General features: G+C 45.3%; 1 protein-coding gene across 1 annotated transcript in view; it reads right to left on the bottom strand.

Moving 5' to 3' along the window:
- The window catches only part of LOC146869587 (E3 ubiquitin-protein ligase TRIM39-like), a 100,286-nt gene that overhangs the window by 61,114 nt on the left and 25,069 nt on the right, over positions 1 to 14,103 (bottom strand). The window contains exon 2 of the mRNA XM_085606695.1: positions 6,028 to 6,123. Within this exon, the coding sequence (XP_085462821.1) occupies positions 6,028 to 6,123 (96 nt within the window). The remainder of the gene's footprint in view (positions 1 to 6,027; positions 6,124 to 14,103) is intronic.

Below are 14,103 nucleotides of genomic sequence, written 5' to 3'. Positions count from 1 at the left end.
TGTGCACTAAAGTAAACCACTCCATGCATTTACTCTAGTCTCTCTGTGGTTCACTGAACTAACAAGAGTTAAGAGAGATCATTAGTGGAGCTGTGCAGGTATGTAAGTTTATGTGATTAACGTGAAAAACCTATAGTTCATCACCACCGTGATTATGTAAATTGTTTTGATTTTCATATATTGCAGGAACCTGTAGATCGCCAAAGTTAATGGAAAGTCCTCTTTTGAGATTGGGCTGATCAATGTTGCTTTTCAAAAGGGACGGCAGGGGTTGTGAAAGATACGCTTCACTGATTGGCTATGAAAGGGGTTTCCTTACATCATTCCTAATTTGAATTTATAGTCCGCCATGTTGTTAACACAGTGTGTTTCTACCCTCTGTGGACCTCTGTAGGGGTCTTCATCAGGACAGGGATCCTACTTTTGGGGACCTGTTAACTATGTGAAACATCTGCCCTCAGCGTCGCAGACCTTGATTGTGCTGTTGCCCTGGCATAGGGCATAGGTTACCCAATCAATGTACTGTATGATAGGGCATGTCTCCAGAATGGTAGACATGTGTGTACCCCTACACTGAGTGCCTGACTGCATGTGAAACTGATCTGAGGTAATCATGCTAATCTAATGTGTGCACAAAGGCCTAGTCCTACCCCTGATAACGCAAAGTTCAGAAGCTGTTGTGTGACCCGGAGGACAGAGTGTACCCTCATAACTGATATGGCACGATTTTCCATATCCCGAGTTACTCACCTAAAGTGGTGCGGGGCAGCGTACCAAGTTCTCTGATTCATTCGTTGTGACCAGACTTTTTTTCTGTGTCAGATGAGAGTGAAGTCTACTGTACAGTTCTGCTTTGGTGCAAATACCAGGCCCTTGCGCTAACGTCTGTGTGCATGGCCAGTGCACGTAGGTGCTGTGGCTGTGTAGCACATGTGTGGTAATAAGACTCTTTCTGGTGGGGGTTTGAGTTCTGGCATAGTGGGGTCCATTGCAGAAGGCTCCTGTTTTAGCACGGCACAAGATGGAGGATGGATACAGCTTCCCCTAAAGGAAGTATACAGACTGAATTCCTGCAGCCGGATGGTGAAGACCCAGACACTAAAGTGAGTGAGTATGTAGACATGGCAACCCGGCGAAATTCAGTTAAATCCTTATTAGAAGAGGGTTGCTATTTAGTCCTTTCTAAGCACGGCCCTTTAGTAGATGGTAGGATTGACGGGTGACCGCAGTTTCTGTCAGGAGACGAAGATTCTGGGCACGTCCTGCCCTTTTGTCTGTCCCTCATCACTGCTTCAGGAAGGCTGGTGACAGCCAGGTGGAGAGAGATCCCACACTTCCTTATGCCCCTCTTTTGGACATTGCAGCCTCCTGCGAGTGTCATCACCTTGTGCAAAGGCTGTGTCTGAGAGACATACAGAAAATGTCAAGAGAAAAAAAAAAACTAGTTTCAAAGCCTTAGAGAGCAGATCTGTACCCTCCCTGTAAAAGGAGTATAATAAAAGTCAGACTCAACACCCCCCCACAACACACACACACACACACACACACACACTTTTGTTCAAATTCCAAAGTCTTCTTGACCAAGGAATGCTACATAGTACTTGAAGGACTGCTGTGTGCTCGTGGATGGGGTCTGTCTCCCAGACAGTCTCCCAGAGGTGAGGGACATAACATGAAGTCTGAACAGCTTGATAGGAGATCTGAAGTGCCTAGCACCTAGAAGCCAGCCTGGTGAGAAAGGGAAAGAGTGTCAGGCACTACAGCCTGCCAGGGAGAGAAACCCAGTATATTTCCAGCATGGGAAACACCCAGAAAAAGCCGACTGCCATTCGGAAAGCAGCCATCTGTATTGTGTGGGGTCTTTCAGTCTCCCTGAGCAGTTCCCATTATAAACTGTGCCAAAAAATTCAAGGGAGAACTGTCCCAAAATGAACCGTCATCAACGTTGACGTGAAAGCTCTGATCTGACCTGGCAGGCCGCAACTATCAATGACAGCCATTCACTGAAGAACCAACCCTGAGGTGGCAACTGCCATGACCGGGTACTTATATACAACTGGCCTGGGGGGCCACACCTTTCAAAGACGAGCGTTGCCGTGCAGGCTCTGCTGAACTGATTATCGTCAGCAGTCCTTGACCTCAGTGAAGCTGCTGCTAAAGGAACGGGTATATCATGCATGCCCGCCAATGCCATCAAAGCCATAATGCCAAAGAGGCAGAGAGAAATCTGCACTCATGTTGCAGGGATTCTGCTCATACACAGAACTATGCGCAGGAAACCAGGACCTCAGTGAATTGTGGTGTACCAAACACTCACCTCAGAACCCAGAACCCCTTATCCGACCAGCATCAGTGTCCCATTCGTTATCCGTATTATCACGGAGGTCCCAATGAATAGACAACCCAGAACAAGCGACTTAGGGTACTCTCAGGAATGGTGGAAATCAGAAATACCTGTTCGTAATTATTCTCATATCAGTCCACAACCAGAGTAAACAAAGACACGGTAAAGTTTAAAGAGTTTATTTTATAAACCTCGTGTCCTAAGATGCAGTACTTTGGCTAACACAAGCAGACAAATGATTAATATAAAAACCATCAGCATTGTTACAATACCATAGAAAATAAAGGGAGAAATCATGTTATAAATGACAGTGGGTTACAACCACCTTCCCTTCACTAATAAGCTAAAATTATTAGACTAATAAAAGGTCTCTAGGCTTGAATGGGGAACCCCATACCGTAAAGATCAGCTTAGTGAAATCACATCACAGGATCAGATGAAGTCTTCTCTCAAGAAAGCTCTTCTTCAGAATGTGTGTTAAACATGCAGCCTGCAATATTAAAAGCCCTTGTCTTTCAGGTATTTGCAGCTGCGTGTGTTATGGCTAAATAGTGGGCCGATCAACCTGGACTCAAAAACATGCATTGTCTTGCGACCCAGACTGTTTCTTAACACAAGGTCGCAGCTCACTGCTAGGGATGTGAACAATAGACGTTCTCATGCGAAGAAAAAGGCGAGCAAGCAGTTTTCAAACAATAACATGTAACTGCAGCATCTCTACCTCCATGAGAAGCCTTTGACTGCTCGATCTCGCTGCAGTAGGACAGACCCATGGACACCAGAAGCAAACAACCTCAACCGCCACGATTGGGGATCACTCACTAATCTCCAACCTCATTATCACCACCACCCTCCACCCCCACACACAGTCTGACTGCGCAAAAACCCTGAGCCTGCTGCACAGAGCTGTGATCTGGTGCAGAGTGTTTTACAGTAATGAACGGGCACTCGGCTGTCAGCACTATCAGGGGGTACAGCGACAAGTGAGGTAACAACCACTACAGAATAAAGAGTGCACATTATGAAAAACACTTCACGGAAATTGGGAGAGAGTTTATCAAATACCATGAAATGTTTGTGGAAATGACACCTTCTTTAAACTTTATCATCATCACTGACACACACCTGATGAACTCTGAAATATCAAAACGTGGTGTCCGAGTGATGATAAATGTGCATTATTGCTGATATGTTACAGGACAGTTCTTCCTTCCAGTCTGAGCCAGGACCATGTGTCCTAGTTCGCCCTTCCTTCCAGTCTGAGCCAGGACCATGTGTCCTAGTTCGCCCTTCCTTCCAGTCTGAGTCAGGGCCATGTGTCCTAGTTCGCCCTTCCTTCCAGTCTGAGCCAGGACCATGTGTCCTAGTTCGCCTTTCTTTACAGTCTGAGTCAGGGCCATGTGTCCTAGCTCTCCTGGGAGTTACGTCCAGATGTGCCCCTGTTGCGTTACAGGACAACTCTTTCTGCTAGTCTGAGCCAGGACCATGTGTCGTAGTTCGCCCTTCCTTCCAGTCTGAGTCAGGGCCATGTGTCCTAGTTCTCCTGTGGAGTTACATTCAACTATGCCCCATTTTTGTAACAGCAGTTTAATGCAGGCATAAAATAGGACACAAACTGTGGCCGATTTATGAGATCCCTGCAAAAAAACCTTGCAATGAGGATTGAGCTGAACAGAGAATGTCCGAGAACAGAGGCTAAAGCTGTGTTGTGCCAAGTTGTTTTCAGATTTAGAAATGTATATCTCCCGAAGAAGGGAAGGGACATGTTGCGAAACATGTCAAAATTAAAGGGCATCTGATTTGAAACTAATGAACAAGTCGGAGGTTAAAATGAGCTATTAAAATTGCTTTGCTTTTAAACAGAAGATAATTACATGGAGTGTGTGCACTCTACGAGCCTGAAGAAGACCATGCCTTCAGTTTCTCTGTACCCATGGGTATGCCATGGGGTAGGATATACCATTCATATGACTCGATCAAAAGTCCCCTGCTCCACATCTAAGAAAGAAACTCAAACACAATATTGGAGCTTCTGTTTCCCATTTAATATTTAGATCAATGGTTCTTCACCTTTTGTGGACCCCCAGTAAATCATTACTGAAATCAGGAACACCCGCTGAGTTATTATTGGAATCTGGGGGCCTCTGGCTGAAGCAATTACGAAGATTTTAATCGTAAAACTACACAAAATTTGAGAAACAAGCATTTCATTAAACAAATACACAATGTGCTTGTTTATGTACATACACACACTTTATTAATATATATTTTCTAAAATTTCGTGGACCCCCCTCAGTAGGTGTAGAAGACCCCAAAAGGTTCCCGGAGAACAGGTTAAGAACCACTGATCTAGATGAACGCTATTAAATATTCTACGCGTCAATGATGTATATGCAATGTAGTGGCATGATTACATTGCTAACACCCTGGTTTAGTAAGGGCCTTAAACCAAGAGTGCTCAGTCCGAAGGGTTGATATATAACTCCAGATCCATACAACACAACCCCACTGAAGTACACAATCACACAGCGGCACATATGTATGTGCATAGAGATACAAATGATTGCACAAAATCAGATTATTTCCAGTGCATGCACAAACTCAGAGGCACCCTTCATACAGAAGCACACAGTGTGCGCACACACACACACACAAATGCTTGTACAGACTCTTTCTTCAGTCCACACATACACAAACACACAGAGGCGCCCACTCATACAGATGCGCACAATGTGCACACTCACACACAAATGCTTGTACAGACTCTTCAGTCCATGGATAAACAAACTCACAAACACTCACACTCATAAATCCACGCATTGCTGTGCACTCACACACATATAAAGATGTTTGTACAAACTCCCAGGTGAACATCTCCAGACAGTGCATACTCAAACACACAGATGCACACTTTCCAGACACCCATCCATACACATACTCACACACAGATGCATATTTATATAATCTCACAGATAAATATATCCAGACCCAGGGATACACAACTCACAGAGGCACACCCTCATACAGCTGCACACATTTATTTGCACACTCAAATACCACCAGACCGTGTGATATATGAACTCACAGACATTCACATATGGAAGAACAAACTCACCGCCAATAAATTCAGACTAAAGCATTCACATCCCTGAAACACACATGCGCGCACGCACACACGCATCGGCGTATTCTGATGCTCAAAATGCATACATACAAAGACACACACAAACACTTAATCATACCCACAAAAATACACAACTAATGAGATGCACAGGAATGGATGCACACCTGAAGATAACTCCAGAACCTTCCATCAAAGCACACATACTGTAACACATAAGTGTGAACATGCCCGCACACTCACATAGACTCACAGGTATAAACTCACTGCCAGATAATGCCACACATGTAAATACATACATTAATACACATTGCGTAAGTATGTAACTATTACCTTAGGGTAAGCTGAGTAATTTTTATTTTTGTTTGTTCTAAGACACACCCTTGGCTGATTTCAGGCCAAATGACCAACAGCATTGACTCTGGTCAGTATATTTACCTAGTGTGTATCACAACCTAGTATGTAGGGTGTCTCACTGGCTTCTGTGCATCTTTAACTTTAAGAGGTACACACAAAGACATGGGCAAATATAAATACAGACACACAGATACACAGCACTCACTCTGATGGTTTTATATTGTTTCTCTTCCTTGACTTTATACCCCAGAATATATTCCTCCTCTTTCTTCAGAAGACGCAGCCACTCTTGAAGTTTTACCTGCAGAGATGAAATTGCAAGAAATAAGTGTAGATCAGTAGTGTGCGGTCTTTCTTACAAGAAATATCATTACAGTACCAAACATACCTGCCCAGACTGTACCAGCCACACATACAGTCTGGATATGTACAACTTGTACATACAATCTGTAAGTACCAGCCTCAAGTATCACAAACAAGGACACAGACAAGAGTGTCACCTATTTGCACCTTTTCAGATCTGGAAGGACCTAGGGCCAGAACTCCTGCTCCAGGTAAAGTACCGGCCATGTGGCCCCTGCAATTGACAAAGGGCCCATTCTCGCCGGTAAAACCGCATGGGGGAGGGCGCCATTAAACCAAATACGATGCTGCCAAGCAGATATTGGTATTTCTTGTGTCCTATATGGTGTATAGTTTGCTGGCATGGCAGTGTAAGAATGAAACGAATTATCGTCTTCACTCACCGCCGGAAGAGTCACCCAAGAGTAGAACAACTCATAAGGATAAGACGCGTCGGCACCTACCACAAAGATTACTTCCATACCAGTGTCTGGCACCCCATACTGCGTCAAATGACGTCGCAGAGGTGTACGACTGTGCGCTGCTATATCTACCGCCATAAGGACAAACTACACTTAGTTTAATCAGTAGCACAAGGGTTCAGAAACCTTTTTAATGCTCAAGCTTGAAGGAACCTAGTACGATAGTAATAGGTAGGTCTGAATCCGTCACTCCTGTTATCCGGAAACAAGAGTGAGGGTGCCGTGGACTAATACAAGCACTACTAAAGCGTTTCAAATCAATAGACCAAACGTTAGGTGCGCCATGTTGCAGGGATTCTGCTCATACACAGAACTATGCGCAGGAAACCAGGACCTCAGTGAATTGTGGTGTACCAGAAACTCGCCTCAGGACCCAGAACCCCGTCTTCGGCTAGCATCAGTGTCCCATTCGTTATCCGTATTAGCACGGAGGTCCCAATGTATAGACAACCCAGAACAAGCGACTTAGATCACTCTCAGGAATGGTGGGAATCGGAAATACCTGTTCGTTATTATTCTCATATCAGTCCACAACAAGAGTAAACAAAGACACGATAAAAATAAAGAGTTTATTCTATAAACCACGTGTCCTAAGATGCAGTACTTTGGCTAATACAAGCAGGCAAATGATTAATATCAAAACCATCAGCATTGTTACAATACCATAGAAAATAAAGGGAGAAATCATATTATAAATGACAGTGGGTTACAGCCACCTTCCCTTTGCTAATAAGCTAATATTATTAGACTATTAAAAGGTCTCTAGGCTTGAATGGGGAACCCCATACCTCAAAGATCAGCTTAGTGAAATCACATCACAGGAGCAGATGAAGTCTTCTCGCAGGAAGGCTCTTCTTCGGAATGTGTGCTAAACATGCTGCCTGTAATATTAAAAGCACTCGACTTTCAGGTATTCGCAGCTGCATGTGTGTTATGGCTAAATAGTGAGTCGATCAACCTGAAGTGGAAAACATGCATTGTCTAGCGACCCAGACTGTTTCTGTTACACTGTGTACAGACCAAGGTCGCAGCTCACGGCTAGGTATGTTAACAGCAGACGGTTCTCATGTGAAGAAAAACGCGAGCAAGCAGTTTTTCCAACAATAACATGTAACTGTAGTGTCGTGTCCAAAGCTGCAAAAGCGGCAAGATGGCATTCTGACATCTAACATAGTTATGCTAACTTAGCAATGTATGTACGTATTAGGGTACTCTTCACTACACTAGCTTCATCACTGGCACTTACTCCTACTTGATAAAGACATTAGTATTTTACACCTAAACCCACAATAATAATACCTAGATGGGAAACTACTTAAAAAAAATAAACTTTGTCCTAGTGATATTTTCAAAGCACTAAGTGAAAGTATCTATAACCCCAGCCCAGAATAAACTGGTGAACACTCACGTTGCCATATGACCAGGGGTATTAAAAACACACACACACTCCTGGATACACCCCCTGGCATATATGGCTCACTAAGCAATTGAGCAAGACACAGTACATCAATACCCTGGAGAGCCCTGATTGGGAGAGCACCTCGACAGAGCCATACTATATTAAACTCAGCCAATAGTGCACGACTGGCCTAGGAGGGCGTCCGAAGACACTCAACCTGCCCTGAGCTATACACCCCGGAATAGTCCCTGACCCACCACCCGCTTTACTCAATCACAGCTGACAGGCAGGCCCTCAATAGAATAAGAGGGGGGGGGGGTGAGATAACTAAGTTGGGAGATTGGTTTCCCCGGTGGCGCCTATATAGACAGTCACCGTCGGCAGACAGATACAACCTACACTTGTGGAAACATTTGACTACATACGAATGCACGTCATCTGTGAAGCACACTACTCATCCTTTCCGCAGGAACCAAGAGCTTGCAAAGCTCTCGTTACTCTGAATGCTGCAATCCATCGCTCCCTTGACCAGTAAATTTTACGTTACTACACAGAGAGACGCCCCATTGATTACCGCTAAAGCGAAATGGTAAACACCCCTGGCCACACAATTACTGAGCAAAAATGGCTCTATTGCTTCAAACAAGCTGACAAATGGTCGACTAAGACTACTTAACTTAAACTTTTTGCATCAAGCCTATAGCACACGATTTAAACAAGCCACATATGGTGTAGCGGCTGTAACCAACTGCATACGTTGCTAAATGCAGACTTCCTGCACCTCGCCTGGCACTGTCCCCAAATTGCACCATTTGGGTGCAGATCGTGTGTCTGCAAAACTGCCCTTTCAGGATACCCCAAGCGACTACCTGCAACACTCAGGAGATTTGTCTCGCTCGCACAGCTGCTGGCGAAACTTAGTGCAACATCATTGACCTAAGCAACGTGGGTGGGAGCTGAACCCCTAGCCCGTCGGACCACACGGCTCACTGACTGAGGAGTCTGATGGCCCGATACCACGGGCAGGATCTGGTTTGAGCGTGAACTTGTCAAGCAGTAAAATTGAGCCAGGCCAGAGTCAAACCAGACCTATTACTGGAGGGGCACAAAGTAAAGTTGCCACACTAAATCTAACCACAGCTAAAGCTTTTTACTAGAAAATCAACATCAGTGAGGTAACCATCAGAAGCAAAGCCCTCTCCAAGGCCGTCAAACATTGAACCAACACTCTGCCAGAACCTAGAGTCTCTGCATTAGTCGACAAATTAAATGACATCAACCTCTTCTCCACCAAATCAGACCGAACATTATCATTTCACGCCCCGCACTTCCAACATCTCCCATTTCTTCACCACCAAATGGAACTCCTACAATTGATTCATGCATGGGGATCTATGGAATATTTCTAGGTAAACTCCTTTCCTTCATCCATCATCAACCTGCTCAAAGTATCAAAGGAGAGCTCCTTCCACCACACCATCATCATCTCCCTCATTCAAGGAAAACTCTAAGGACAGGTCATATCTTTCCCTTGCTAAAGAAACCATCCCTGGAACCAGCTGACCTAAACTTCTGCCCTATTACCCACCTTCAAGGAGCACATCAGAAAGAATAATATGTCACAGGAGGACCAATCTGTCTCCATACCAGACTGCACACAGACAGCCACACTCCAAGTAGTAGATCATGCCCTCCTTCCCAATGACAAGAACACCCCTGGCTTGCTTCATACTGGTCTCATGTTTGGAGGCACCTACGATAGTATAGTACAGTTCGGATTACTCCTTTGGCCCACCTTGCTCTTCTCCATGATTTTTGAGACCTCACTGGCACGATCTATAACGACTGCAGATGGCTAGCCATGCCACTTGCAACAGCCAAACTCTGCACATTACGCCACTGGAGGCAGTCCTCCCGCCCCCGTCGACTGAATGCCTCCTTAAACTGTATCGCATAGCGCTATATGAGAAAATCACTTATACTATGAATGACCAATTCCAAATCTATGGGGCGGTCTCAACCCCTTTCATGACTGCAGTGTTAGAATCTCTTGCTCTCACCCCACACCAACGCAAGACACACTGACCGATGAACGAAGCCCCTGCGTGAGACACACTGACCGATGAACGAAGCCCCTATCATACTGAACCAGATGGCACTTGCTGGCTCACTGACACTGTATGCGCCACTGCAGGCTTCCCAACACACAGGCCCTCTTTTCTTCCAACCTCTCAATTTTGCCACACCCTCCCACTACCCCTTATGCCCAACAGTGCCTCCCCACAGCATAGGAGAGTATACGCACTGCAACCAGTTTACCCTCACACCGAGGACGTGATCATAACTTGTCATCTTCTGGCTATCGTAGGCGCCTGTACACTTACCCTGTACCACATATACGTACCGTGTTCCCTAAGCTAGTCCCATTTTAATACTTGATGTACCCTCCTTTTTCTCACCCTTTGTTTCCTTCCTCTTTATTCTGTATCGTAATGGGAGGCACTGCATGCCACTTGTGGCATTCTCGTGCCTACCCATGGCATGTTCTTGTAAACTTTAAAGGTTTCAAAAAAACACAATCATCTAGCTGTGATCAACATCCTGGAAAAAATGCATGTGATTTTCAGGCAATATCTTGAAATCGTGACATCCTACCTCACCAACTGGTGCAAGTTCATGTATATAGGTCCCGCAAGATCACAGAAATGCCCTGTCTGCTGCAGAGTACCCCAGGGCTCCATCCTTTATCCCATCATCTTCAAGCTATATAAGGGATTTCTTTGATCCATTCTTTCGGACAGCAGCATCAAGATCCCTCAATATACAGATATTCAATGCTACCTAAATATATCCTCACCCAACGTCATACAGAGAATCAAGTCTTGCCCTCAACTTATACACAGTTTTGCTTGTAAACTAAAGCACTGAAGCAAAACACCACATAGACTGAATTATTCTTTAAGTCCAACAGCTCAAAACAATCCCATTTTCATGATTGGCTCTCCAGCGTAAACCAGACTTTTACCCCACCTTCGACACAGGCCTCTTATTCAAGGAACACATTGCAAACATAACCAAGAAAGCTGGGTTTCTAGTCTATCTTGAAGAAAGGGAAGTCGGAAGATGACTTCAGAACAATCTTACAGGTCCTCTTCCATTTGGATGGAGGCAAAGCTCTGCTCAACTGTCTCCCCAATACCACTCGGCACCTATTAAAGGAAGCACACACGAAGCGACACAGCTCATCAAGGTCTTGACGAAATTGAATCATATCATCTCCATATTAAAAGACCTACACTGGCTCCTTCTTCCAGCCCAGATCCTCTTCAAGACCAACTGCATCAGTTATAAAGAGCTCAACAAGAAGACGCCAGCTTATCTGGCAAAGAAACAAACTCCAAGTATAGGGAACAAGGTTAGACCAGGAGGCTTATACAGGAACTAAGACCGAGAATAGACAACAAGTGAGCAGGAGGCAGATCTATACAGGGTCTGCCACAGAGAACAGACAACAAGAGATCAGGAGGCAGATATATACAGAGTCTGTCACAGAGAACAGACAGCGAGAGATCAGGAGGCAGATATATACAGGGTCTGCCACACAGAACTGACAACAAGAGAGCAGGAGCCAGATCTATACAGGGTCTGCCACACAGAACAGACAGCAAGAGAGCTCGAGCTAACCCACACATGGTCAGGGGTGAGAAGGGGTAAAGGGAGATAAGGGTTATTTTTAGGGTTCAGGGACTGGTAACGAAAGGGAGGTAAAGAGTTTTTATGGTTCAGGAGCAGGTAGCGGTAAAGGAGGGAATGGTTGAGGGGCTGGTAGAGGTAAAGCAGGCAATGGCTGAGGGGCTCGTAGAGGTAAGGGGGGGGGGGGATTTGCTGCCCCCGGTGAGCTGGGTGTAGAATCTGTACCATAACCGTATGACTGTGTGCTACACCCTGCATTGCTGCACCTCTTCACCCAAGGCTCTTCTGCTCATGTACTACACACTGCACTGCAATACTGAATCCCTCGAGTATAGCTTGACATCACAAAAACACACACACACACACACACATCCCTTCTGATCTTCTGCAGCCATCTGTGTACCGCAAGGTATATGCCTGTGGTCTCAGCACTGAAACACATGGTGTGCTCTTTTGCACATTCCTATATAGGTCTCACAGAGTGCAGGCCTCGTAAAATCATAGAAGGTTTACTAGACCTGCAAGTCTAATTAATTGAATAATCTACTTGACCTAACTGTAATGTACTGAACCCCTTAACTGATCTCAAATTGTGTGGTTCTAGGCAAATATTTTGTCTAATGTAGCCACCTTTTTCTTCATTATCACACGAAAGAGCACCTTCAAATATGCTGTACAAACAAACTTTTTTTATTAACTAGACTAGACGTTTGTTCAATTACAATAAGAATCAAGCCCACATAGAGGGTACACATGATCCCTGGCTTGTTTCTTAGTTCACAAATGGCACTATTTCACAGGTCATGTTTAAAAGACTCACTCTTCATAAATATATTACTGAAGCCTGATGTGGTACCGCATTTACAGACAGCACATTTTCCATTGAAATGGCCACACACTTTCCCACTAACATGTAGTTTTACTGATAAAACTATATAGCGCATAAACAATGTATGGAAATGCTCCATTACATACAGATAATGGCATTACTCCTGGCCCTACTCCCTTGCCTTTCTTCTTAACAAGTGAGGCCCTCTGCCTCCCCCCCGACCCACCCCCAGCCAATAAACACCGCCCACCACCTGCTGTACGTAAACAACCTGAGCCTAGAACTCAGCTGGACCGCACCGGGATAGCAGGAGGTCATAGAAGGAAGGCAAGGGAGCACAACTAGGAGTAATGCCATTATCAGTACGTTTTGGACGCATTACCTCCCATCCCTCTCTCGCCTTCCTTCTTAACACGTGAGGAAATAGCAAGCAAAAACAGAGACTGACAACCGAGTGAAGAAGAACACCATTTGAATAACGTGCCCAAATCACAATACAAACACTCATAAAGGACTAGACCCTGTGGCCCTGGACATTATCCAAACGTTCCAGACCAGCAATGCGATAGTGGCAGACAAAAGGGGAAGACCAAGTCGCTGCCCTACAGATTTCCACTACAGAGGTACCCTATAATTCAGCCAAAGTAGCCGCCATACTGCCTGTACAACGCCCCTGCACCCCCACAGGAGATCTACCTCTTTCACCTTGTAAACCAAAAGAATCCAACGACTCAAAGTAGCTTTGGACGTTTTCTCACCCTTCTCAACCGGACCAAAGTTCAGAAACAAAGCGTCCCCCTTCGGGAAGGACTCCACAACATGTAAATACCACAACAAAGTCCGCCGCACATCCGAACAGTGCAAACGACAGTCCTCAGCCGAGTAAGGATTAGGGCAAAACTCAGGCAAAATCACCTCCTGACTGAGATGAAAAAGCAGAATTAAACTTACGGACAAAGGACTGAACCAGTACCAGCACCACCCAGTCCGAAAAGATCTTGCAGAACGGATGCTTACAGGACGAGGCCCCCAACTCTCCCAACCTTCTAGCCGAAGTAATGGCGACCAAGAAACAAGCCTTGCAAGCCAAAAGCTTCAACGCCAGCCCCTCAAGGGGCTTAAAAGGAGGACCCGAGAGAACATCCAAGACCAACTGCAAATTCCAACAGGGAAAGGAATGAACAGGCCCCATCGTCCTGCAGATTACGCCAGGATGCCTGAATGGCCACCCACTGCACCCGCAGGGAAGCAACCGACAAACCCAACTGGTCCCCATCTTGCAGGAACTGCATAACCAAAAAGAGGTCAGCCTCAATAGGATCAACCTCCTTAGAAGCACACCAGGCTGAAAAAGCTCTCCAAAGCCTAGTATAAGATAAGACTAGAGGATCGCCGAGTAGCCTGCAACGTCACAGCCAAATGTTCAGGTACCCCCACACCAACTAAGCCCCGCTGTTCGACCGCCATGCTGTCAAGTGCAACTTCCTTAAGGTGCCCAGGGAAAGACCTGGAAAAATCATTGGTGACAGGACCAAA

The sequence above is a fragment of the Triturus cristatus genome, chromosome 1_1 (assembly GCF_964204655.1).
Source record: "Triturus cristatus chromosome 1_1, aTriCri1.1, whole genome shotgun sequence".
NCBI lineage: Eukaryota > Metazoa > Chordata > Amphibia > Caudata > Salamandridae > Triturus > Triturus cristatus.
This window is presented reverse-complemented; position numbering and strand designations above follow the sequence as displayed.